Raw genomic sequence first — 27855 nt, forward strand, 5'->3', positions numbered from 1 at the left:
GGAGTAGTTCTTATGACATAAATCTAATTCCTACAAAGTAAGTAGTCTGAGACCTTGTAAGAAAAGCCTCGGAAATTGAACAACTCTGACAACATTGCAACTCTGAGTGAGTGAATCCCAAAGCTAAGCAAACGCACAGACCTAAACTAAAAATGGCAGTCAAAGGGCAAGTTGGAGTGAAAAGTTCTCAGTCTTTTCCAACTTTGTAGATCCTGTGCTTTGTATGAGTCCTTGCTTTCTTTGCATGCATGCATGATGGAATCGGTGTGATGTGCTATCACAGGATCTATTGTACACACATGGTTTGCCTGCTGTGTGAAGAATGATTCCAGAGCCTGCAAGGTTGGCAGCTTTTCTGTAGATTGAAACCATTTTAACATGTATATAAAGATTTTCATGCATGGAGATCTGCACTGTCACCACACACTAATTGTGGCAGATCAGTCAGGCCAATGTGTTTGTTTCCGATCAGTTAGCAGCTGCAAAGGTAATTGGAACCTGCCAGATTCTGGTAAGCATGGCTTTTTAAAAAACTGAAGTTGGTTCTGCTGTTGGTGAGTAACAAATATACTGCTAAATTTTACCTTGTGAGAAGTTCAGCAGTAATCCTGTTATATGCCTGGACTAGGCAGTGGGGAATGTTGGAACTATTTTCTTTCTGTTAATGTGCTTAGCATGTTTTATTTATATGCAATGTGGATGTCATTTCCACTCGATTGACCACTACCCCCCTGCAACTCAGAAGTATCTCTTCAGGGTTTCTGGTTTCCTTTTGATAGTCTACAGTATCTCCCCTTAAGCCTGAAAATGTATTGGAAGAAAATCTGGAGTTATTTGATGCTGACATGCAATTTTTGCTTTTAATTTTAAGAGGGAGAATAAACCACAAGTTTCTTTTAAAGTATCAGTTGGTTATTATTATTATTTTGTGAGGTTTGGACTTTGTTGGTTTTTTTTTTCCCTCTTGGAAACTTTCGAGGATTTAATGCACTAAATATGTTTACCAGCAGTGTTTGGAAGCACAACATTGCAGCTTTTTCTAATTTTCATTGTCATCAATATCCCACAATCATTTCCAGTTTAGAAAGACAGCCCAATCATAAATGTGTTTACTCAGGGCTGCTTCTTCTTCTTCTTTTTTTAAAGCTGGAACTTGCCAGAACTCAGTCCTTGCACCTCTCAGGTGGGTGCAATTGCCATTCTAAGAGAAAGAGGGAGGTTGTTCAAGGTGGCTTCTGGCACTTCTTTTTCGAGAAAAATAGCACTGTCTTTATTTGGAAGCAAGACTCACTGGGTCAAACTGTTGCTGACTTCCTTGTAATTATGATGGCAGCCATGGCATCATGCAGAATTCTTACACTTAATGGCCAGGAAGTAGCAAACTATATCTTCATACAAGTTGGCAGCCACACATGCCCCCACCCTTGACATAGCAAACCACTTTTGAAACTGAGGTGACAATTTAAAAAATCCTATGACATGGCATAAACACCTGCTGTTCAAGGTGTGTGCGTGTTCTTAAAATCCTACAGGCCTCTGGGTATGCTTGAGTTAGCAATTTGAATGCAAGTCCAATGTTCCTACATCCCATGCTGAATATCACTGGTGATTCAGCATATAGGCTGAAGCTGTTGATTCTTTGATGATGATGACATAAACAATTTTTTAATAGTGCCATAGAGCACAAAGTATAATATAATAGTGGGATTTAAAACCTATACAGCTTTTCTATTTAACCTTTATCATTTAAGTTTGAAAATAGTAAGGATATTTTTTTTCAGGGGGGTGGAGGAACTGAACCATGTTTTTTTTCATTCTGCGTTTCCCATTGCTAATAGCAAAGTTATATAGTAACACAACCCACAAAATAATGTTCCCGATAGCCTCTGTTTAGGAATGAATGACAGCAAGATTAAGTGGATTTGTCTTGTTGCTATCAGCTTCATCCAGGCTTATTAACCAAGCCATGTAAAAAGTTTTTTTAATAAAACAAAACAATTTATTTCTCTCATATTTCTTTCCCTAGGAAGCTCTACTACACATAAGGCTGAATTAATCATGTTTATCTCCAGAGACAATCCATGGTTTCGTTTTACCTTTATGAAAGTTCATAGGAAGTTCATAATTGGATGTCCATAACTATTCTATGGAGAGAAGGCCAAGGGAAACGTCACAAGGAATTCTGTGATTCCCTCCACTTCATTTTTTTTCCTTAACCAAAATCAGCTGAAGGAGATTTGACCTGGAAAGTGATCAGAAGGGAAAGGGGTTAAGTCTACTAGGATTTACAGCTGCTCGGGTTGCCTTTGGTTTAAACCAGGCATAGGCAAACTCAGCCCTCCAGACATTTTTGGGACTACAATTCCCATCATCCCTGACCACTGGCCCTGTTAGCTAGGGATCATGGGAGTTGTAGTCCCAAAACATCTGGAGGGCTGAGTTTGCCTATTCCTGGTTTAAAAAAACAACCCCAAAGCATAGGAGAATCAATCACAGACACCTTGCAATTTGCCTCTTATTTTATTTATGTACAAACTTTTTTAACAGCACTTTCTTGGTAAAATGTTTTATGTGAACACTATTCTTGCTGCTATGTATAGATTCATATCAGAATTTAACTGCAAAGGTGGCAGAAATGGCTGCAAAAACAGGTGCACATCATTTTATAACCACAGAATCTAGGTTTCTTAGTAGGTTTCATAGGCTGACGCTCAATGTGTGATGCTAAAAACTTATATCTGTGCACCAAAAGTCTTTGTGTGCTTTCAAATTCAGCAAATTAGAACTGGAGGAAAATCATTAGGTTTTGTGCTTTTATTTGCTGTTTATTTAATTGAGAACTAGCAGCAACATTGGCTGGTAAGGGCAGAGATGTACATCTTAACGCAGCTGATGTAAATCTTTGGAGTTAAGGAAATTTGGATATATATGCAGGACATAGATGGAAGGTCACCTTAGAACCTCATGCCTGTCCCTCTGAAATCCTTGCAAAGGGGCAGAGGATTTAGAAGCTTAAGAAAAAGAAGATAACCAGCATTTTTACTGGAGGGAGCAAGTCAGTTCTGCTGCAGTAAATCACATAGGCAGAAAACACTTGCGATTAAGGTGCTTCAGGAGTGTTTAATTTCAGTTACCGTATTTTTCGCTCTATAAGACGCACCAGACCACAAGACGCACCTAGTTTTTGGAGGAGGAAAACAAGAAAAAAAATATTCTGAATCTCAGAAGCCCGAACAGCAAGAGGGATCGCTGCACAGTGAAAGCAGCAATCCCTCTTGCTGTTCTGGCTTCTGGGATAGCTGTGCAGCCTGCATTCGCTCCATAAGACGCACACACATTTCCCCTTACTTTTTAGAAGGGAAAAAGAGAGTCTTATAGAGCAAAAAATACCGTACTTCAACAGAACACCAGTGTGGCCAGCCTGCGCAATGGAGAAATGGAACATCTTTCCAGGTCCTGGTGCTGTAGGAGATCTGTTAATTCATCTGTTCTATTTTATGCACAGCTCACGAGGTCGTAGGCAGCTCCTAACCATGAATCAACCTGGAGTCTGCCGCTATGGCTCTAAGCTTGACTGCTGCTATGGCTGGAAAAGGAATAGCAAAGGGCACTGTGAAGGTAATAGCAACAACCTTTCATTCCCTTGTCTCCAGAAATATATCCCGAAATTTGAATGGATTTGACTTCCTGCCAGTGGTTTCGAAAATAAAGAAATGAAAGCTGCATAGTGCTGTTTGAGGGTTTAAAATGACAAGACAGGGTTAAGTGAAAATGTTCTGTTGCAAGAAAAAAAGTATTCTGATCATTTTAACTGATTTGCTGCACAGCACAGACCAACTATTAATCATTTAACAGATGCCACATACCATAATCTATCCATTTATATACATGGATGAGAAGAAAACAGTCCATTAACTGATACATATCATATCAGCACTATTGTAGTAATTACCATAACACATAGCATCACAATTACTATATGAAAAAAAATGCAATTTTCTGCATTATTATTTTTAACTTGTGGTATAATGCTTCATCTTGTTTCCACCCTCCCTCCTATTAGTCCTGGGCAGATGCTGTACTTTCCAGGGTAGCCAAAATTCCTGATTCCCTGGGCTCTTTCCATAACAAGTTCACAAACGTAGCTCACGGAAGAAAAGAGCTGCAGCTATTACACAAAATGAACCACATATCTTGGAGGAGTCTAAGGTGTGACTTGTAAAGTCCACAAATAGAATAAAATATAAAACAAAAAGTTTTATCCTAGGATAGAGTTGCCCAACTAGCCAGAAGACAAGCAAATAAAATGGCTTGGGTGATTTCCCCCACATCCACAGATACTCTGCTTTCATTTGGACAACAACAGTAAGGCCGAAAGTGGGGTCTTGTCGTCTGGGCATACACACTGCCCAGGCTTTCACTCCAGGGAGGTCACTTCAGTGCTGCTAACATAGTTGTTTCACTTCACACCCAGAGCCACACTCCATTCATTCATTTTGATTTGCACATGTGTGCCAGGGAGATGTGGCCTAGTGGAACCAGCTTTGCACACATGTGATGCAAGCATAGTTTAAAATGGCTCCTGTATACTACTGAAGATGGTGGATAGGTGACACACTAGGTGGATAGGAAGGAAGGAAGGAAGGAAGGAAGGAAGGAAGGAAGGCAGGCAGGCAGGCAGGCAGGCAGGCAGGCAGTGAGTGCAGTGACACCACCATTTGAAGACAAGCTTAGTGTTTCCTGGCAGCCTCACCCCACTTAGGGAAAAGAAATGGTTGTGGCAGGTAGTACTACTTAAACAGTCAGGAAGGTGGAGCCAGAAATGCTCATCTCAGGTCAGATCCAGTATTATTATTATCTTCTTAAATTAAATTCCAATACAGTGGTACCTTGGTTTACGATCAGTCCTGTTTATGAACTATTCGGTTTACGAATTCCACAAAACCAGAAGTAGTGTTCTGGGTTTGCGAAATTTAGCTTGGTCTAAGAACGGAAGCTGAACGGTGGAAGGGCACTGGCAGCGGGAGGCCTAATTAGGGAAAGTGCACCTTGGTTTAAGAACGGATTTGTATTGCCTTTCATCTGATGGCCACAGGCTGGTTTAAACTATTAAAACACCAAATTAGATAACATAGAAACAACTAAAACACCCTCCTCCCAGTTTAATAGGCCAAAGATTGTTTAATTAGCATAGGCCTGGGAGAAGAGGAATGTTTTTGCTTAGCGCCTAAAGATATGTAGCAAAGGCGCCAGGAGAGAACGTTCCACAAGTAAGATGCCACCACAGAAAAGGCCTGTTCTCATGTAGCCGCCTACCGGACCTCACATGGAGGAGGCTGATGAAAAAGGACCTCAGCATCTTCTCTGTGCTTGATGAAAGAAAGAAACTGTGTTTTCTGCACACTTATTTCCTTGTGTTTTCCCCATCATGCTCAGCTGTGTGGTGAATATGTGAGCTTTGACCTGTAGTCTTTGGTCTGGCTTACTTTCTTGAGACATAAAGGTTCTGGTACTGTTATAGTCTGAATTGCATTGGGATATGTGGAGCCTTGGTATGATATGTGTATAGTATTGCTTGGTGCTAAGATTCCTGTGAACATATGCAGTAGTTGTATGCCTTAGAATAAATTTTAAAAGAACCTTTTATGGGCTCTACCCATGAGCTCCACCTATTACTCTTCTTTATTATTATTATTTTAAGAAGATCACTATGGGATTTCCATGCTCAGTTTTTACCCCAAAGCTGTAGTGTTAGAAATTAAAATACTACAGGGAAAATGCAACCTTTAAGCAAGCCATGCAGAGGTATTTATAGCCAGGTGTTTTTGATTAAGTGGCATATGTTGTCCTCAGGTATTTGTGTTAAATGGAGTATTTGCTAGATTTTTAACTGTCTAGCATCCTAATGCGAATGCACCTGAGGATTATCTGTGTTGTTTTCAGCCCTCTGGAGAATTACTTCAACGAAGAACCTATGGTTATTTAATGACTTCTAAGATTTTAATAAAAAATAGTAAAAACACAAGGGAGAGGTTGAAATCTTTCTCCAGCTGGAGTCTGGCAAAGCTGAATGAACTAATAAAATGTTGACTCTTGGAGTCGTCTCTTTCGTAGACGCTGCATCTGCTGTCCTGATGAGCTTAGCTTTGAATATATGGGGCAGATGAACAAAAGTTCACATCATAATTGTTATGCTCACCAGACTGTTGTCCAATCAAAATAGCTGCCAAAAGAGCTTTTTCTCCTTGAACCTTTATTAATGCATGTTGCAGATAATAGCTCTAGTTGAAAGCATTGCCATCTGTTGAATAGAGAAGTCCTTTATTAATAATTTTGGTATTGTTTGTATAACCCCAGTTCAGCTGCTTGAGTATATGGTGTGCTAAGAATGGATAATAATGTGAAGTTCTTTTTTAAAAAGCAAGGAGAGCTTCCCACCAAAAAACAATAGAATATCTTTGACTAGTATCCATTTTTCAAAAGCTTTACATTCTTCTCTTGGCAGATATCTAGTTTGAGTCCTGCATGATATATGGTGAATATATAAATTAAGATGCAGACGTTATGTGCATCTTAACATTGGTTCTTAACATGTGCATCTTAACATTGGTACCTTGGTTCTCAAACGCCTTGGTACTTGTACGTTTTGGCTCCCGAACGCCAAAAACCCGGAAGTAAGTTTTCGAATGTTCTTTGGAACACGAACATTCGACTCAGCTTCCACAGCTTCCGATTGAGTGCAGGAAGCTCCTGCAGCCAATCGGAAACCACACCTTGGTTTTTGAACGTTTTCAGAAGTCGAACGGACTTCCGGAATGGATTACATTTGAGAATCAAGTTACGACTATGTTGTTTTTTCTTTATTGTTTTTCCTTTCATTAGACTACGTTTGGTCAGGATTTTTTATAATAAACACCTTTTTCCTGCTGGCACAATATCATTAAACCATTTGGAACAAATGATGGTTTAAATTGCCAGATATTGATTTCTAATAGATTTTAGATTAACATTTTGGGAGACTCTGAAATTCAGTCAAGTTTGGAAACCTCTTAACAGTGGCCAAGGACTTCTACGATTCAGCTAAAAAACAAACTAAATTCCACATGTAGAAGACTCTTATTCTGTGGAGTGGAAACCTAAATTCTGTGACCAAAAGCCTTATAGATTTAAATATATGGACAGGAGTTACAGAAACATGGTGCGTATTTTACTTAACCTTGACTGCAGAAGTGTCACTGGGCATGTGAGCATGTTATGGGAGAAACTGCAGCATGGGACTGGAGTTTTTTGCAGGGTGAGGAGCTGGACATTGGAAGAGTTGAGGCAAGTGCTTCAAACTTGCCTGTCCCTACTCTTTTTGTGGATGGATTAGCTGCATGAATTTCTAGAAGTTCAGAGCCAGTTCATCATCCCACCTCTACTTCATATTTTGTGATTCGCTCAAAGGCCAGGTGGCCCCTCCCTCATGCAGTCAGCTTAGGAGGAGTGTGAAGCTGCCAGTCATGGGGTCCACATGGAAGTATTTGCATAGAAGGACAGTCCTCAGTTCAAAGGCACCCTTTATTTGAAGGACTGTCTAATTTAACCCATTATAACATCACCTCGGTGGCTGTCTGAAAAGGTCACCTGATCCCAGGTTTCTGTGCTTACAGTGAGATGTATTTCTGTTTCAAGTAAATTATTTATTTAAAGCATGTGTACCAGAGCAGCTTACATACAATCAGTTAAACAGGGTTTCCCAAACTTGGGAACTCCAGCTATTTTTGAACTACAGTTCCTATCATCCCTGACCACTGGTCCTGCTAGCTAGAGATGATGGGAGTTGCAGTCCAAAAACAGCTAAAGTTCCCTGAGTTAAAACAAGATAGTCTCTGTCTACAAGCTTAACAGTCTAAAAGATACAACACCCAGTGAAAAGGGGTGTGGAAGGGAAGGGGGGTGGAGGAAACTCAGGTGCCAATCATTAAAGTCAAAACAGTAGTGCTTGGCATGGCAACAGTCCACAGTTTAGGGAAAGGAGGCCGTTGATGGAGTCTTTCAGCAGAGCTGATGGAATGAGCCCTGTTTCTCACCTCTCCCAATTGAAGCAGCCTGCTGGAGTAGCTGCTACTAAAATTACAGTAATTATTTATACATTTACAGACATAAATATACTTTAGCACATGCAGGTTATATGCAAATATCTGTGCCCTCCCTTTTCTGGTGATGAATTTCCACTTTTTGGGCAATGCTGGCACCTCTTTTTGTTGTTAAAAAGTGTGGCACTTACTATAACAACTTCATGATGAGTACCGGCACCTGTTTTTCTAGAAAAAAGGCACTGAGTACAGGTAAGAGTAAAAACTGCTCATGGTCACCAGTTGATCTTAATGTGTATTGTATATGTAATGCCTAATACTTCACTAGACCACTGCTGAAGCACCAGATTAATTGAAATTCAGATTGACATGGAATTTTTTTTGGGGGGATGGGTATTGGAAGCCATCGTTAACTTTGCTGTTAGTCATACCCAGTCATACCCTGTAGGAAGAAAATCTAATAAAAGTGAAAAGACTTCAGTTGTTCGGAGAGATAGCTGTAAACTCTAAGAAAGTAGGATTTTTGGCAAGCAGGCATTGTGATCCTTGGGTGGTATATTAGATTCTGATATGGAAAAGTGTTCAGGTCCACATGTGAGCCTCTTTATTCCTCCTGAGCTCTCACTATAATTTCCAGGGGAAATTAAGTCACTCCAGAAAGAATTTGGATCTACAGTAACCTGAAGCAAATCTGGCAATGATTGGAAACAAAATCAAATCAGCAACATTATGTTGAAATAAACATTTTCTGGAGAACATTTATTAAATTCCATAGTAAACAGGAAAGAAAAGAACTAGGGGAAAGACAATGGTATATTACAAAGAACAAATCATATATAACACAATTACAAGTCTTCTTGGGCTGAGTTTCTGTTGGTTTGATTTTCTAAAGTACAGAGTACATTTGGTTTTGTTTTATTTTTAAAAAACTTACCTAGATTCTAAATACATGTGGACATTTTTCAGACCAAGGAATTAGACAAACTCTGCTTTTTGGAGAGCCAGTGTGGTGTAGTGGTTAAGAGCGGTAGTCTTGTAATCTGGGGAACCGGGTTCGCGTCTCCGCTCCTCCACATGCAGCTGCTGGATGACCTTGGGCCAGTCACACTTCTCTGAAGTCTCTCAGCCCCACTCACCTCACAGAGTGTTTGTTGTGGGGGAGGAAGGGAAAGGAGAATGTGAGCCACTTTGAGACTCCTTCGGGTAGTGATAAAGCAGGATATCAAATCCAAATCCAAACTCTTTTGGTTCTTAAATCCTTTTCTTATTATCACTGTTTTCCAAAATGATAATACTGAAGAATATACCAGTTGGGCTATTTTTATTCTGCGTTTTCACTTCCTATTTCTCTTCTCCTCCTTCTACAGCTACTTGTGAACACGGGTGCAAATATGGTGAATGTATGATGCCAAACAAATGTAAATGCTTTCCTGGATTCACAGGCAAAACCTGCAGCCAAGGTATGTACAATTTATCATTTTTCTTGTAAGCTGTTGCATCCTTTATTCTCTAGCAGCAGCATGCACATTCTTCAGGAGATGCGCATCCCTGCATTTCGGGGAGACCCTTTGAAAGGTCAATGGGTTATTTCTGTTATATTTAGATCAAAGACCTCCTCCCATCCCAACACACACACATACACACACTCCTTTATTTTGAGTATGAAGTTGCAGTGATTTGGGTTCCTGCAACTACAATAGGCACATTGTGTTCTTATAAGAACATCTGGTGCCTCTTTCTAAGTGTAAGAAATACAACTTATAGGCTAAGGAATCTTGGAATCAACTCAACCCAACACCACTTCTGGCATCCCACTACTGTATTGAGCTATGCATTCTCCATGGGCTAGGAGAAGCTGCGCTCTGGCTTGCAAGGCCGCATGAATAAGGGAGCAGAGTCTGATGTCATTAAAGCTGGACTGGAACGGAAAGCCTGCTCAGAAGAACTCTGGCTTTACAGGAGCTGCATGACTGCCGTGTCCCATGAAGGGTGTATGCTAGTTTTTTCCTGATGAAATTTACATGTTTTACTATCGGGCAGGAGGCAAAGAAGTGACAGCATAGGCAGAAGAGCCAAATCTCCCCTTGTCTTTTCTCCCTGTGCTTAAAAGCAGCTGCTGGAGGAAGTGTGACTTTAGGATCAGTACAGCAGCTGTGGGAAAATGGTCATCCTCTGCGCCTGCCTTTTGGACTTGCCTTTTGCACTGTTTCCATGATTAAAGTCACCCCTTGACTGAAGCTGGTATTCAAAGTGAAGTAGGGGGAAACATTTATACAGTGGTACCTTGGGTTACATACGCTTCAGGTTACAGACTCCGCTAACCCAGAATTAGTACCTCAGGTAAAGAACTTTGCTTCAGGATGAGAACAGAAATCGCACGGCGGCAGCGGGAGGCCCCATTAACTAAAGTGGTGCTTCAGGTTAAGAACAGTTTCAGGTTAAGAAAGGACCTCCAGAACGAATTAAGTACTTAACCCGAGGTACCACTGTAATATGTATATCTGTGTGTGTCCCCTGCTCTGTGCACCAGTTAAAGTGAAGGAAATGACACATGAATGCCCAGATGCCCCCAGTGCCATGGCTCCAATCTTCTTCATCTCCTTTTCATCAAAGGAAAGGATGTCAAGAGGTCTGATCATAGGTCTTGAATATATCATAAAGTTTGGCTTCTAAGTTTCATTTATTTTGATGAGAGAAATATGAGCATGTGACTAACCTTGGCTAGACTGCTGAATTGGAGCAAACGGCAATTCAGGACCTATACCTAGAAATGTGGAGCGAACATGAACGAGCTCAGTGTCTGCTATATGTGCCTCCTATTACCTGCAATGGATTTTTACACTAGGCAATGCATTTGTGCCCACACGGCAGTTTAAACTGGATCCAGGGCATCCCATAGGTGCATGTTTTTTCTTTGTCCTCATCTTTGTCCACAGCTTAACATTTCCAGTCAATTAATTCAGATGTTTCTGATCCGTGCATAAGCTGGGGATGGGAGTGGGTGGGGGTTCTAATGTAAAATCTCAGGTTACCTGAGTGTGGGTACACAAAAGTGAATTGTATGGGTGTGACTTTTGAACATACATGGTGATGTTTTGCTGGGTGCTAATCCTAACCCGCGACGGGGTGAGCTCCCGTTGCTTGGTCCCTGCTCCTGCCAACCTAGCAGTTCGAAAGCACGTCAAAGTGCAAGTAGATAAATAGGTACCGCTCCAGTGGGAAGGTAAACAGCGTTTCCGTGCGCTGCTCTGGTTTGCCAGAAGCTGCTTAGTCATGCTGGCCACATGACCCAGAAGCTGTACGCCGGCTCCTTCGGCCAATAAGGCGAGATGAGTGTCGCAACCGCAGTCAGTCATGACTGGACCTAATGGTCAGGGGGTCCCTTTAACCCTAACCCTTTACCTTTAACCCTAACCCTTTGTTTCCACTTGCTCAGCGCTTGAGCTCTATCTATCCATTTTGTCTCCATCAGCACAAAGGAAAGGGTGCCACATGCCTATTACTATTGGTTGTTGCTGAAGGTTCCTTGGCAGTGGGAAGGAGGAAAAAAGTTTAAACAGCTGTTTTCTGTTGAACTGCTCTTCTGCAAAACAGCTGTATTAAAAATAAAATTGGCTCGCGCAGGTACAGCAGATGGGGAAGGGGAACAGAAATACCGTCTGCAAATCCCTTTCTCCCAAATTGCTCTCCCTGTCCTGCCTTGTCAGTTTTGTATTTGTGTGTGAAATGTGCAGCTCGTGTTCTTCTTCTGAGCCACACCACAGCTTTCCGTGTTGGGAGGGAGCAAGGCTATGGAAAATGGAAGCACTTTGTGTCTTTGCCTGCCAGCCATTCTTCCGCTGGCAAGACACTCCTTTGTGGGTTGCCGGTTCTCTACCTGGTGGTGCTGGGTGGGACACACAAATATATATTCATTTTTGAAACTGCCATTTTGCATGAGTGTGTAATTTGGAAAAAGATGACGCTGCTGTCTTGCCCACTGTGAAACATTGGCTCTGGCGAAACTTTATTAATATGTTATTCCACAGACAAAACAGTTCTTTAAAACAAAAGGTGTGCACTCACAGGTAAGCAAATACCTGTGTGTGTGCCCCCAATGGAGCTCAGGTTTCCACAACTTCTGGAGGCCACAGAATTAGTAGCTTGAGGGGAGAGGACAATGTCACTCAGCATGAATACATCCCATAAAACACCACCCACTAGTATGGACAGGAAACATTGAGACAGATTTAAATGGAAAGTACTGGGGGGTGTCAAAGTATGCATGGATAAATTGGATCCATGCTACACACATGTGCATTAACACCCTAGTGTGTGCACAGCCAAATTGTCTTCGCTCTTTTCTTTCCTCTCCAGTTTCCCTAGGGTAAGAGCTATTTAAATCTTCCAGTCAATATATATAGAGGCTGTGTTTTGCCATCTCAGAACTTTCTACAGTGGAAATAACAATCAAAAGTCTTCTTATCCGAAGTGTCTATCCACTCTAATGCAGAGGCTACACATAAGTGCCATCAATTGCCAGAGCTGTGTGGTGGTTTTGCAGAGGCTGCATGTAAAACAACGTTGAGCTATTTTGTCTGTCTTGGGAAAACTTTTTCAGCATGAAGGTGGATTCTGCGATGGGTGGTGGTACAGGGACTAGCAAATATCCTCCATCATCCAAGTAGGAAGTCAAAACAGTCAAAATAGCTCCTCAACTTCATGAAGGCTTAGGGGATGTGGGTTAGGAAGGCACGTCGATTCCTCTCCACTAGTCTCTGCAAGCAGAGAGGTGTGATGAATGTGGCTGGGGCCTGTCGTAACAGAGGCTTCACCCTTGGCCTGGGACTTCTCCTTCCAGGAGTTTGGTGCGTAAAGCCCTGAAACAAAGAGCAGCAGGATGAAGGTGGCTTTCTATCCAAAGTCCCATGGGTTCAATTCTCAGGCTCTGCAGCTACACCAACCTGGAGCTGGCACACAGCAAAAAATGGAAACTGCCTTTGGCACTACATTCCACCCTGGCTGGCATGAGCTGGCATTGTTTCAAATGCACCATGAATGCCACCATGAATGCCATCTACCCCAGCCCCTCATTAGGACTTTTCTGCTTTGCGAAGATTTATTTTCAGGTTATGAAAATTTGCTTAGGAGTGAACCTAGACCTCCAAATTTGCCAGATGGTTAAAACAAAGTATTTAAAACTGACAAGCTGGCATTTCTTCATGCCAGTTTGTCGTTACAGATTTAAAAAGAATTTTTAAAACAATTATCTCTGTTTAAAAAAAAAAACATGAAAGGAAAACAAATAAAAGCATACCCGCATTTGTAATCTCTGAAAATTGAATCCTGTCAATGTGTCCATCAGATTGAATTAAAGACTGCTTTTCTACATAAAAGAAAACCACGAAGAAATATAACTGACTGGTTAAGATCAATAGTAAAGGCCACTGGAAAGCAGACAATAAGCATTTTCATTGTTCTAGTAGCAAGGCAGTATGCCTGCCTATTCAGGAAGTATATGAACTTCAAAACAGAAAAGTTGATTTAGATCAATGATATAAAATTGATGCTTCAAGCTTGGCTTTAAATCATTGATTTACAATGGCTTAATAAATCATCCAGCCACAGCCAGGTAAACGAACTAATTTGTAAAAGAAATTTACATTGCTTGTTTTCAGTTACAGTGGTACCTCTGGTTACGTACTTAATTCGTTCCGGAGGTCTGTTCTTAACCTGAAACTGTTCTTAACCTGAAGCGCCACTTTAGCTAATGGGGTCTCCCGCTGCTGCTGCGCGATTTCTGTTCTCATCCTGAAGCAAAGTTCTTAACCTGAGGTAATATTTTTGGGTTAGCGGAGTCTGTAACCTGAAGCGTATGTAACCTGAAGAGTATGTAACCTGAGGTACCACTGTACAGATATTTACCATACCTAACTGAGAACCTCTGACCTGTGGAGACAAGACTACGTGGCCATTCAGCATATACACAACAGTGTAGCAGCTGTTTTCTTTCCTCCCCAGTACAATCTATCTCCTGCTGTCAGACACTTCCCCAGATTATGTCAGGTGCGGTGGGAACTTCCTGCTAGTGCTCCCAGCACACAGCCCAGCAGATGGTCTGCTGAATTCTTTCTTTCAAGAATCTGGCTCGCTTGAATCCTGGAGATATTTTCTCCATGTGGGAATTTAAGCCGTAAAATAGCAACTGCAGTAAGCTATTTTGTTTTCTTCCAAAGATCTACAAACTCATTCCCCCCACCCCCAATGATTTCTGCAGATATCAACGAATGCGGATTGAAGCCACGTCCTTGTGAGCACAGATGTATGAACACGCATGGCAGCTACAAGTGCTATTGTCTCAATGGGTACATGCTCATGCCCGACGGCACATGCGCAAGTAAGTGACGGATATTACACAAGATGCAGCACGTGAGATGGGAGTCAAGTCCATATTGTAACTAATCATGAAATAACCTGTGCCTCATAGTATGAAGCAGCTGGTTAATTTATACTGTTACGAGTTGGTGGTGGTGGGGAGTAGGCCGTATGCCGAGACCCTTCTAACCCTTGGATCCAGCAACTGTTAAAGTACAGTATAAGCCAGACTAGCTTCCTGGTGACGTAATGGGACATTAAGGGAAGAAAGGAAGTGGCTCGGGGCCAGAGGACAAGTGGGTGTGTCCCCTACCAGGTGGGTCCCCTCCCTCAACTGGGTGATAGTTAGAAGGACAAAGGCAGAGTGGAGAGCAGAAAGTAGAGTGGTGTTGAGCTAGAAGCAAAGAAGCAGGCGGAAGACATGCTTGATTTCTGCTGGAATCGGTGCCTGATTTATGTATAAGCTAAACAAGCTATAGTTTAGGGCCCCACTCTCTTGGGGGCCCCCCGAAAAAATTAAAGGAAAAAACCTGGATGTATTTCCAAAATAAAAAAGAAATAAAATAAAACCTACATACAGCAACAGTGTTTTGTGTTGTGTAGGTCCACAAATTACCATATAGCATATATTCAACACAAAAACAGTGACAATTTGTTGTTGACAAAGGACAGCTGGACATATAAAGGGCCCCATTGCCTTCAGTAGCTTAGGGCCTCATCAGACCTAAATCCGGCCCTGGCTGGAATCCAAGGCTGCGACTATGGGAGAAGCAGAACCTCTTGGGGTGTTCATGCTGTGGTCCCCTCAATCATAAGTTCAGATTGTATATATGTGTAAATTAATCATACATCTTAAAGACATCATGGTCTCCACTGTGCCTCATTCAGAAGGAAACACGAACCCTGGGTAAGCGCCTGGAACCCCAGGAGTATCATAGGAATCTTTCAGTGCTCCAGTGCAATTTTCATTAAAGGATATGCTAAGCATAGTTTACACTTAAAACTATATACAGTAGAGACATAGATCTCATTTAGTTTGGGGAGCATTTTAAACTTCAGCAAATTAGTGTTTGTTGTTGTTGTTGCACCCCTTAGGAGCCAGCAGTGGGGCATTTCTTTTTTTTAGCTCTGCCCATTTTTTTTACTGCATGTAGATAAATCAGAAGGAACCACATCTGAAAGTGGAGTAGAGCTTTTAAAAGAGGACTTGGATTTATGGACACATTTTCAAAGGTTTCTGTTGCAGAGATTTTCATTTCACACTTACAAATCCCCTTCAGAAAGGGAGCTTTCCCGGCGGGGTGGTGTTAATTTAGAAAGGGGTAAAGGACAAGTTTCTAACCAGATCATTTTCTCTGAAGGCAATGTTGAAACTGCCCAAAGAGATAAATAAATGAAAATGTACAGATTACTTTGGGACGCAGGTGGCGCTGTGGGTTAAAGCCTCAGTGCCTAGGACTTGCCGATCGAAAGGTCGGCGGTTCGAATCCCTGTGGCGGGGTGCGCTCCCGCTGCTCGGTCCCAGCGCCTGCCAACCTAGCAGTTCGAAAGCACCTCCGGGTGCAAGTAGATAAATAGGGACCGCTTACCAGCGGGAAGGTAAACGGCGTTTCCGTGTGCGGCTCTGGCTCGCCAGAGCAGCGATGTCACGCTGGCCACGTGACCCGGAAGTGTCTCCGGACAGCGCTGGCCCCTGGCCTCTTGAGTGAGATGGGCGCACAACCCCAGAGTCTGTCAAGACTGGCCCGTACGGGCAGGGGTACCTTTACCTTTACTTACAGATTACTAGTTTGGAAGTATTAGAAGTAAAAAGGAGAAAGATTCTAGTGGTTTTGTTGCCCTTTTATAAGGGCTAACTCTTTTCCTTGCAGCTGGCAGGTTGAAAAGCAAAATATAAATACAATTCTTCCTTATGAGTTGTCAGGTGTGGTTTCCGAGCTACAGAACAGTTTAGAGTAGAAGGGAAAAAAGCAGGCAGCTAAGTTGTCACAGAAGCCTTGCAGATGATATCCAGATAAACCTATTTAATGGCTGTAATATAAAAAGGGAAGATGCACATACATAACTGGAACCTTTTAGTGCAATCATACCCACCCCTCATATTGGTGGCTAGTGTGTACGTTAGGATGGTGTGAAGGTTTGTCTCTGCCATAGGTTGTTTTTTAAGAAAACAGCAATGATGCTGGAATGCTTGGGTAAAATTTAAACAAGATCAGCATTAGGGCAAGCTTACCAAGAAAAGGCCTTTTTACATTACAGGTGCCACAACTGAAAAGGCCCTCTCACCAGTCACCAGCTGCCTAAGCTCAGGTGCCTAACCTGGGACATACGATGAAGATCTTAAGGTTCATGCAGTCTCATGTGGTAGACATGGTCCTTCAGGCATGCAGGTCCCAACCAATTTAGAGCTCCACAGATAGCTAGTATTACATTGAACTATGCCCTGTGAAATAGAACAGCAACCCATTTAGCTGTTTTTAAAACTGGCGGTATGGTTTTGCCACAGCGGTTCCCACTGCCAAAGAGACAAATCACTTTTTAAATCAGAGGCTTGTGTCTATTTGGCAGTGGGAAGAGCAGTAGCCAAATAGCTAAGGTATGTGCTCATGTTCCTCCTTCTTTTTTGCAGGCCGGTGCATTAATGCTCTTAGGGAAGAGATTTTAAGATCATTATCATCTGTTAATGAAACAAATCCTCTTATGCAGTTTTACCTATGGCTTTGTCAAGTAACATGTTTTTCAAGATTCCAGGAGCTGCGCTATGGTAAATTGTCAATATGGCTGTGAAGAAGTGAAAGATGACGTGCGATGCTTGTGTCCATCGAGCGGACTTCAGTTAGCGTCAAATGGAAAAACATGCATAGGTACATCAGCATCTGTTTATGCTCTTGCTGTCATTAGCACAACCATTCCAAGAATCCGGCCTGTGCTTGCTGAACAATATAGAATGGCTATACTTTTAGAGCAAGAGTGAGTAAACTTTTTGGCTTGGTGGGGCAGGTCCTTATCTGTCCGCACTCCTGCAGGTGAGCTTTGAGGCAGCACCATCTGACTTTCGCACAAACAAATCGTGATGAATAAACAGGTGGTCTGGAACTGCCTGCAGAGTTTGGTGGGTTTTTGAAAGTTTTTCTTCATGTTTTTAGACATCTAATATATCTACTCTCCAACTGTGGCTATGTGAGAAGCCCCAGGAGTAACGGTTTGGAGGTTTTATTCTTTTAGAAAGGGGATACTTCCTCATCCCAATGGACTCTAGGGATCTTTTAGAACCTAGGTGAATCTTGACAAGCACAGGAAATGAACTCTTAGCTGTGATTACAGTCACTCATAACCTTTCAAGCAGCCTATTCATTAAACACATCAAACTGGAAGCATAGCTCTGCAAAAGCCTGCTACTTTTGTCATGGATTTCATGACATGAGAGTATTTTTAGGCACTATAGAATGAACCCTTATGGATTCTTGGCTCAACTGTTAAACAAGAAACATGCCACAGAAGGAAACACTGCTCCTCTTCTCCCAAATTTGTCTGTATAAATGGGATTATTACTGCCCCTGTCATCCTCCCATCGTTTAATTAATGTTTATTTGAGGCTTTTGTCCACAGCATAAAATCAGGAAACACAGTTGAAATCTAACAGCCAAGTTCCTCATGCACTCATGTTAGTTGTTTATGTTTGCATTTTCTTTATTTATAAAATACTTCACTATACTTGGAGCAAGAAAAATAATCCTATCTGGTTGGGAGTTGATGATTCCAAATTAAGGACTGCACTTTAAAAATAATTATAGACATCTGAGGTTTGTAACTTTCTGTTGTATATTGCAATCGTTTATCCATAATGCATGTATTTATAGAAGGCGGGAATTCTAGCCAGGCATCCATGTGAACAGAGTGTAAATTCCTTTGTACTTTTTTGTGCCCATTTAAGCACTGATACAAGCTGTTTCTGTCTTGAGACGAGGAGAAGAGGGTAGTTCTTTCAAGCCTGGAAAACAAGAGGGATGAGAGTAAAATAGAACGGGGGAAGGACTTGTCAGGGTCCCAAACACTTCTGTTCTGAGAAACTTGAATGAAGCATAGGATAGGAATTTAATACATAACCTAAATTTACTAGGGACTAGAAAGCTTTGAACATTTGCTGCATAAATCAGTGAGATCAATGAATTTTGCTGAGAGTTCAGCTCCTGTAATTTTAATAAAATAGGCATGCACCTGTTGGATATTTATTTATTATATGTATACCCCACCTTTCTTCTTTGATTGAACTGAAGGAGGCATACAGTGGAGTTCCCAGGTATGGGCCAAACTTGCTTCAACAAAGTTGCTATGCTATTGCGTGCCTTCAGGTCATAAGCTGGGTATCAGAACAGTGGACATGTATTTTTCTTGGTATGTGATGTGTCAGCTCTGAGTCTTAACTACTCATTGACTTTCCAGAAATCAATCCTAACCAACTGGCCTGGTAATACCTAACATTATTTACACAGCCTAAGAAAGAGGTTCAAAGATCTTTAGGCAATAATTTAGGGTTGTTGCTGACTTCCATCTAAGACAGAATTTGGAACAAAAAATGGGTCTTGCAGACAGGTGAGGATTTGTTGAAATCCTCATGCTTACACTGGTGTCTAGCTATGTATGGCTTAGAGTGGCATGCATACAGGTGGAGCATCAGGGGACATATTATGGATGGCAACTATGCAGAAGGACTAGGTGGATTTCATCAGAAATTGGTAGGCTTTAATTGGGATAATAAAAAGTCAAGCTGGATTCCAGAGATGGATTTTGCACCTCTCTAGTATGGGACATATCATTTCAGCATTAGTCATTTTATTCACAGATGTGACCGTTAAGGGTTTGTTTAACCACCTTTATCCTGATACCTTTTCCTTGAGCTTATCAGATTTCATTTTAATATCTTAGATATTAATGAGTGCTCCAGTGGGAAAGCTGTTTGCTCTTTCAACCGCAGATGTGTCAACACATTTGGAAGTTACTATTGCAAGTGTCAAATTGGATACGAGCTGAAATATGTGAGTGGCCGATATGACTGTGTAGGTAAGAATTAGATTCTAGTTTTCCTCTCGTGTGTATGTACACATGCACATATATGCACATATTTTCCTTTTCTCATAAACTTGGCTGATTTTGCTGTGTTTTTGAACTGTAGTGTAAATTTTGCTTGTGCTTGTATAAACTAATGCCCTGGAAACCACTTTTGGACCACTTTTGGGACTTTATTGAGTCTCTACTACCTAGTAGCAAATAAATAAAAATAAACACTTCTCTTTATATATTCTGTTTCTAGACTGATATGTGGAACCTATAACACAATATTACAGTGTATCCTCTCTCCTGAAAAGAGCACTCTCCTTCAGAGTCTCCACCACTCTTTCCCGCCAAGCAGAACATTCCATTCCCCGATTCCTGCACCCAATATTCCAGTTTTATGTTTTCAGCTATCACTCCACATTGAGAGGCTACTCAGTAAAGTGCATCCTTGTGGCACTTTGGGGTGTGTTGGCTTCTTAGGTTTGATTTTAAAAAAAATTGTTGTACGTCTGCAAACCTTGGGAATTCCTCCAACCTGATATCTCTTGTTTCTCATTGGCCTTGTTTTGGCTACAAACTTGGTGGTACTCGCCACCTGAAGGAATGATAGAGCATTTCTTTGTAGCGTAGCTTAGAATGTCAAAGGAGAGACTAACATCAATGAACGATCAAGTTTAGGGAATCTAAACATTTGTTTGTCCCATGGATGTGAGCTTAATTTCTAATGAAAAATAGTTTCCAAGTCTGTTTTGATGCCATGTGGATGACTGCATACAAGACTTAACATCTGTACATGCATTTGTCCTTGCAGACAACACTTTATGCTTTGTAATTATTATTATTATTAAAAAACACAATAAAGTTTGTAATTTTTTTTTAAAAAAAAGTTTGTTTAGGAATACTCTGCCCCCTGCCTACTAGTTTTTGACCAAATGCTTATCCCTGTTAATGGTCTAGCTCCAGTTCCCAGAGTGATGTAAACCAGAGAAAGACAATAAATGGGCAGTTGGTTCAAATAGAATTTTTGAATTAATACTCATTTATTGTTAAGATCCCCTCCTTCTTTATATTCATTGACAAATGCAGTCTTTAACCATAGCACTTACAAAGAGGCTTGCCAACATTTTCTTCTGATACGATTCCTGTGCTTGCATGACAGGCAGGAATTAAACAGGTGCAGCTTTTCTCAGCATGAAAATAATGTTTAATTTGTTTTAAATCTCTGACTTCTCTCTATCTTCAATTATTTGTTTTCTCCTGCCTGCTCCCCCCCCCCATTCCTCTAGATATAAATGAATGTACTACAACTATACCTAAGTGTAGCTTCCATGCAGAGTGCCTCAATACACAGGGATCCTTCAAGTGCAAATGTAAACCAGGCTACAGAGGCAATGGATATGAATGCTCTGGTAAGTGCAAGAGAAGCGTCATTGATTTATTCTAACACCTTTCTCAAATGATGGGAAGTTGGGACATTTTCAGAATGTACTATGTCTTTTTGTTTCCTATAAGATCCTGTGAACTGCTGACTGCTATCAGGAATCTAGTCAAGGGGCATCATTAAATTTCTCTTTTATGTTCTTTTCTTTTCTGACAGTTGGTCTAGAAATTTAATAAACAAATAACCAGAAATCCTGGTAAAGTGGGGAATTTGAGGTTGGGGCAGGAGGTAGAGATACTTGATACTCTGCGAAGGTGAACATGACCACAATCTTCATGTAGTTGCATAGGTTCAACTTATTTTATATTTGTTGCTCTGTTTTGTTGTTCTGGCTTTAGGAAATCAGGGGGGCATGACCCATAAGTGCATTTCTTTCTTTTGTATTTACTGTGAGATAAGAACAAGCCTTGCACTTTCACCATGGAAATGTGTCTTCAGTTCTTGTTAACTTTCCTAGTACAGGCCAGCCCAAGACATTTCACCACCTGAGGTGAACTACAAAATGTCCCCTTCCTCACTAGGGAAGAAGGTGTAAGTTCTGCCACTTACACTGGCCATGGCGGAAGGTGATGGTGTGGTTTTATCCCATGTTGCTGTCCTTTCTCCAGTCTGGTGCAGCGTAGAGACCCATATTTATCACAAAACAAATGTTTTTGGAGAATTTCCTCAGTGTCATAAGTCATACTTTTGGTTTCATTGAATACTGTATACTAAACACTGATTTAACGATGCACACTGTGGAAATTTAATCCCACCTAAAGGGGGATTATAATTACAGTGTGAATATTAGCTCTTTCCACCTCATTTGACATACCTTTCCATAGTTCAGTCTAGACATGGCTTGCGTGATTGCCTGAGGAACAAACATTTTTACCATGTCAAACTGATTTACCCTGCTAGAACCCAAGGTGAAAAAAAGCTGATTTGGTGGGGGTGGGGTGAGGACCGTGAACATATTGAACATTGGTTTCAGCCTATGGCATCTTCAGTGTTGTCTGGATCTGGCTGAGGAATCTGACATGAGTGGACCTGCAGGGATTGGATGTCCTAGATGAGTGCATCCAATCCCCCAAACTGAGCACCATGTCATGCTCCCTTGATTTCCCAAAGCCAGAACAACTTTGCTGCACAGTAAGAATATTTCATTACTTATAGAAAGACTTCAAAGCAAGAAGTGCAAGCAGATGTTCTGGTTTGCTGGGCAGTCATTCTGTCTTGAAAACCTCAGCAGACTCTTTATTAAAATGCATGGGGTTTGCCTTTCTTATTTCTGAGAGGAAATTTGTAGGGAATTGGGGGTTTCCAGTCAATTTTTCCTTGCTGTACCCTGAATAAAGATTTCAGTGAACCATGTCGGTTAAATTTCACAGTGTACATCTGTCAGGGGCTCAGGAGCAGAGGCACAGGGAAGAGGGGAGATGGAGAGCGAGGGGGAGGAATCCGAGGGGAGCGTAGGAGGGGACAGTGGTCCGAGGGATTCCATGAGCCTCTCCAGCGAATCGGAAGATTCACAAAAGGGGGCGCCAGTGGCCAGGGGCAGGGGGTTCCCAAGGGGAACGCCCCAGGAGCAAGGGGGCAGCAGGGACTCCCAGAGCAGTAGTTGGAAATCAGGACCAGCTTCCCCACCAGAGCAGAGTGGGGGGGAAGAGTCCCAGGTATCGGGGCCAGTGCTTTCCCCACCAGGGAGAGGAGACGAGGCAGAGCTGACCATGCCTCCATCGGAGAGTCAGGCAACGGAGGGGAGGTCAGATCCGGCCAGTGTCACGGAAGAGGGAAGCAGTGATAGAAGCAGTGTAACGGTTAGGAGAAAGGTCACTGGGTTGGCGCGAGAAACAAGTTCAAATGTACAGGAGCACGGGACAGCAGAGAATGAGGATTGGGAACCGGGTCCTAAAGCCCGCCGGAGGCAGGGGGAGGAGCTAAGCGACTCAGCATCGGAGGAGTCCAGAAAGGGCAATGTCCCGGTGGGCAGGAGGACCCAGAGGAGGAGAGAACAGCGCAGAAGGTGGAGCAGGGCTAGGATCTTAAACTGGTGCGGAAGGGGAGGTGATTCAGACGGGACTTCGCCGATCTAAGGTCTAAGACGTAGGGCTGCACGCTCTGGCGTTGAAATGGAAACTAAACTTCAATAAAGACTTTTGTACGTTACATCAACCTGGCGTTGGTCCTCTGTGAGCTGGGACCTAGAGGCAGCTCTGACAACATCTTTTAACAAAACTCTGAAATGGAGGCATCTGGGCAAAACTAACCAGGAAATATTGTTCATAGGAAAGATTGAAACTGCAATGCTGTTTCTAACTTTCCAGTTTCTAACTTGTTAAGACTGAATGCTGTTACAATATGTGCCAACGCAACAGAACAGCCTTCTTTTGTTTCTGTCCTGGTTGATTGGGAAGAAATTATCTAACCAAGTATGTTAGACAAATATTCTCAATGTTATCTCTCTTTAGTAATACATATGGAATATGATATAGGTTTGTAGCAGGTTATCTCCCCATACTACTGCTACTTTTGTTGTTTAGTCATTTAGTCGTGTCCGACTCTTCGTGACGCCATGGACCAGAGCACGCCAGGCACTCCTGTCTTCCAGTGCCTCCTGCAGTTTGGTCAAACTCATACTGGTAGCTTCGAGAACACTGTCCAACCATCTCGTCCTCTGTTGTCCCCTTCTCCTTGTGCCCTCAATCTTTTCCAACTGCTACTATTTAAACCCAAATGAGCCTATGTGAAATATCACATTTTCTATTTTATTCCCATGAATTACAGTTATGGTGAAATCATATTTTTCCCTGAACCGATGGGTCACAGACATTAATCATGAGCAGAAAGGACATGTCTTGCTGTGCAGAAACTATCTGGCTTCTTCTCTAAGCACACAAAGTTAAAAATATGGCATAAGGTCAAATCTGTCAGCCGCTGGAATAACTATATATTTGTCTTTTCAGCTTCATTTAATGGTCTTTCCCTGTTTTGTCAACATAGATGTTTAAGTCACAAAGCATTGCTTTTCTCACTAGCTTGGATGTCATTCTAGTACAAAGAACTTCATTGCAAGATCTTGGGGATTCAGGCCACTGCAAATGTTATCCAGAGATTCCAGAGCCATATAGACTCAGAGCTGATTCTCATCTTAACCTCTTAATGAATCAAATCTGTACTGGTGGAATGCCTTCTGGATGCTATTACAGGCAAAGGTAGCTAGTAGGGATGGTTGAGGAATTCACTGCTTGTAAATTCTGATATGAACTGGCGCTGATTTGCACCTCTTTAACTAATGAGCAGATTGGAACGTTGCTTTCCAACAGGTTTCATGCTTCTCTGAATGCTGTGACAGTTCTTACCTCAAAAAACATAAAAATGTATCTAGCAGTACATGCATCAAGATAAAATGTGTTTGATTTATTTCTTTTTAATTCCAGTTTTCCTGCAGATTTTTAAACTGCACGGCTTACAGTGGAAACATGACAGAATGGACCTAAAGAGTGGGCAAATGCAAAAATGATATGGACCAGAAATAAGACTAATCCATACACCTGTAGTAGCTGAGGATTGTTCCCAAAGCTTACTTTGTCCTCTGGGAGACATAATTGGAAGCAGCTATCCATAGCTATTCCCATTTATCCCCATGGACTGTGGTCCTTGCTTTCTCGTGACAGTTGGCAGGTTCCTGATAGGGAAGAGCAACTGCTGGGAATACTCTGCAGAATTTGTTACTTTCCTTTGTGACTGATTTGAGCTCTATGGTGCTTGACACCTGGCTGACCACAATACATGCTGATGAATTGTGTTTGACTTGTTGCTGACAAGTTATTCCGGCCCAGTGGTCAGACACAAAACTAAGAAATAGTCACTTACCTTTTTAATAGGATTGACAAAGAAAACATTCACTGCTGCCCAGGTCTTCTACTCTGTATACTCTTGGCTCTACATAGAGACATCTTTACAGATAATATACATTGCTTTGAATTTATTGTACTTCAAATACATTTTCAACATTGCCAACTGGTGTTCATCATGTTGAGAAGCACCAATATTCTGCAAAAACCTAAACCCATTAAAGTGTAAGCTAAGTCAAGCATATTTTGTGTTTTCTTGGTTCTCTACCCCGTCCCCTGCTCAGTTATTCATGAAAACTATGTGAAAGACATTCCCAGAATCTCTGGAGTTGCCAAAGAGAAGCTCAAGAAGCTGCTTGTGCACAAAAACAGTGTGAAAAAGCATGGAGACATAAAAAATGTGATCCCAGAACCGCCTGTGACCCCAGCTTCTAAAGTTCACGTAAGACCATTAGATTACGAAGACGGTGTGCACACAGAAGGTGCCTATGGTGAACAGGGGGAAAGTACTGAAGATGTCAGAAGAGAAGGGAAAATACTAGAGGAAGAGGAAGTTGAGAAAGGAGGAGAAAGGGAAGACCATGAAAACCAAACTGGTCATGAGAAGAAACTTCGAGGAGATGTATTTTGTAAGTTTCACCTTTAATTCCCCCCACCCCAATGTCTAAGATGATGTTGAATTTTGAGAAGCAGTTATTACCTTCTGTGGTGCAATGAGGTTTTTTTTCTTGTTTCTTGTTTTATCAACAAAACCCAATTTCTTCTCCGCCATTTAATGCTACCATTTAATAGCACTTACCTTAACTTACCAAGATCCCTGATAACCGTGGGATATAGGAGTGAAACAAAGTCATTCCAATATAGGGTGGGATTCAACTGAGTTGCTGTGTGCTGACACAGAATTCCACTCACACAATGAGACTCTCCACCTCTCTGCCCTCATATGCCTCTCTGTGCCCCATAAATCTTCTCTGGAGGATTGGGGTGGGAGAAAACCTAGAACAGGGTATGGGGCTTGCAGGGGAGGAAAGAAGGGAAAGGTCCCATTGTTGTGAGCAGATCTCATTCCCCCCCACATACCCCACTTAGTGGTATGTTGAATTTCAGCCATAGCTGCTATAGTTGACAAATACATTCATGCTTATTTATTACAAGATTATATAGCGCACATAGGGGCGCGGGTGGCGCTGTGGGTAAAACCTCAGCGCCTAGGACTTGCCGATCTCATGGTTGGCGGTTCAAATCCCCGTGGCGGGGTGCGCTCCCGTCGTTCGGTCCCAGTGCCTGCCAACCTAGCAGTTCGAAAGCACCTCCAGGTGCAAGTAGATAAATAGGGACCACTTACCAGCGGGAAGGTAAACGGCGTTCCGTGTGCTGCGCTGGCTCGCCAGATGCAGCTTGTCACACTGGCCACGTGACCCGGAAGTGTCTGTGGACAGCGCTGGCTCCCGGCCTATAGAGAGAGATGAGCACACAACCCTAGAGTTTGGCAAGACTGGCCCGTATGGGCAGGGGTACCTTTACCTTTTTATATAGTGCACACGTTCGTGTGGTTACTGTGGTATAGTGCTGTTTCTTTAAATTGGTATATGTTTTGTTACTTAAATCTGGCTTATTTTACACTACTAAGCCAAGATAGCTTTGAGGAGCCTTATCAAAAGTATCTTGCCTGATTGCCCTTGCCCACTATAACTGAAGACCTTTGTTAAAGCCCCTGTTTCAACCTTTACGGACCTATTAAATGCAGGTATGTTTTTCCTGTCCTATCCTAGAGTCTTCCACTGGCTCTCCTACAAGACACCAGCACCTAGCATTCCAAACTGCCTCTCACTTCTTCTCCCTCAGCACTGTAGACCAGACATTGCCCACCCCTGCTATACAGCCTCTGCAGAGGGAATGAGGCATGCATGCAGTGTGCATCTAAGCCCTCAGTGCAAACATATGGATACCAGTCTGTCCTGCTACCCCCACTCGTGCATGCAGTAGATCAGGAAGAGAAACCAGGTTTGCAGGACCTGAATTGGCTATGCAAACTGCATGGTTGGCTTCCACGTGTAAACTTGGGGCTGTCCTTGAAAGAAAGATGTGTGTATCTTTTCTCAAAACACTTCCTTTGCTTCTAGTTTAGTTGGAAATCACTAAATCAGTAGCCATGACAATCTGTCATGCAAGCCCACCCTTATTTCACTTAAATCCTCAGGACTTCAAGTTGCCATTTTATTCATATGTGTGTGGTGGTTTTTTTAAAAGTGAACCTTGTTTGGCATAGAATCAGCTGTTTCGTTTTTGTGATGCACAAACTGCTTTTCTTTCTGTCTATACTAATTATATTTCTTTTGCTTGAAAACATCCAAATGCCCACATCACTATAACAAAACACAATCTGGATAAATGAGATTGTTTGAATTGCGGCCTTTAAAATCATTTTAGTGTTGGTGCTTTAGAGCATAGTTAGCTTAAACAAATAAGGAAACAGTTTACAATACATGCCTTTGCTGTTTTCAAATATTTGTTGATTGACTTTGCATGTTGATTGGACCAGGATAAACTCAGGGGGACTTATGATCCTCATTTATCAAAACTAGGCAGACAATAAGATATTTAATGATTTCTCAGCAATTGCAATATGTTTCTTTGTTGACATATACCAAGCAGGGAAGGGGGATCAAGAACACCTATTTTTGCTCAGTTCTCCTTCAACAGCATGTCATAGAGTGGCCCTTTTGGAAATGCTATGGTTTGCAGTACATGCAAAAACGTCAGGTTCATATGCTACAGCTTCTCATCTTTGTCCTCCTCTGGTATGGCCATGAACAGAAGATCAGAAGCTTTCTCTTCCACTTTTAAAGTAACTGACAGTCCCTTGTATTCAAATGTGGGAAACCTGCTTAGTTTAAACTAGCTTTCCACAACCTGAAACCCTCTAGATCAGTGTTTCTTAAACTTGGGTCTCCAACTATTTTTGGACTACAACTCCCATCATTCCGAACTAACAGGGTAGTGGTCTGGGATGATGGGAACTGTAGTCCAAAAACAGCTGGAGACCCAAGTTTGGAAAACACTGCTCTAGATGTTTTAGAATATTGTTCAG

At 41.9% G+C, this 27855-nt stretch overlaps 1 protein-coding gene across 4 annotated transcripts in view; it reads left to right on the top strand.

Annotated features, from left to right (window-relative positions):
- The window catches only part of EGFL6 (EGF like domain multiple 6), a 50054-nt gene that overhangs the window by 12269 nt on the left and 9930 nt on the right, over positions 1-27855 (top strand). For all 4 annotated transcript variants that reach the window (XM_083734341.1, XM_083734342.1, XM_083734339.1 and 1 more), the window contains 7 exons: positions 3506-3618; positions 9446-9538; positions 14335-14454; positions 17177-17296; positions 19359-19493; positions 20774-20896; positions 25049-25393. In XM_083734341.1, the coding sequence (XP_083590467.1) occupies positions 3506-3618; positions 9446-9538; positions 14335-14454; positions 17177-17296; positions 19359-19493; positions 20774-20896; positions 25049-25393 (1049 nt within the window). The remainder of the gene's footprint in view (positions 1-3505; positions 3619-9445; positions 9539-14334; positions 14455-17176; positions 17297-19358; positions 19494-20773; positions 20897-25048; positions 25394-27855) is intronic.

This window comes from Podarcis gaigeae, assembly GCF_964106915.1.
Source record: "Podarcis gaigeae genome assembly, chromosome: 4".
Lineage (NCBI taxonomy): Eukaryota > Metazoa > Chordata > Lepidosauria > Squamata > Lacertidae > Podarcis > Podarcis gaigeae.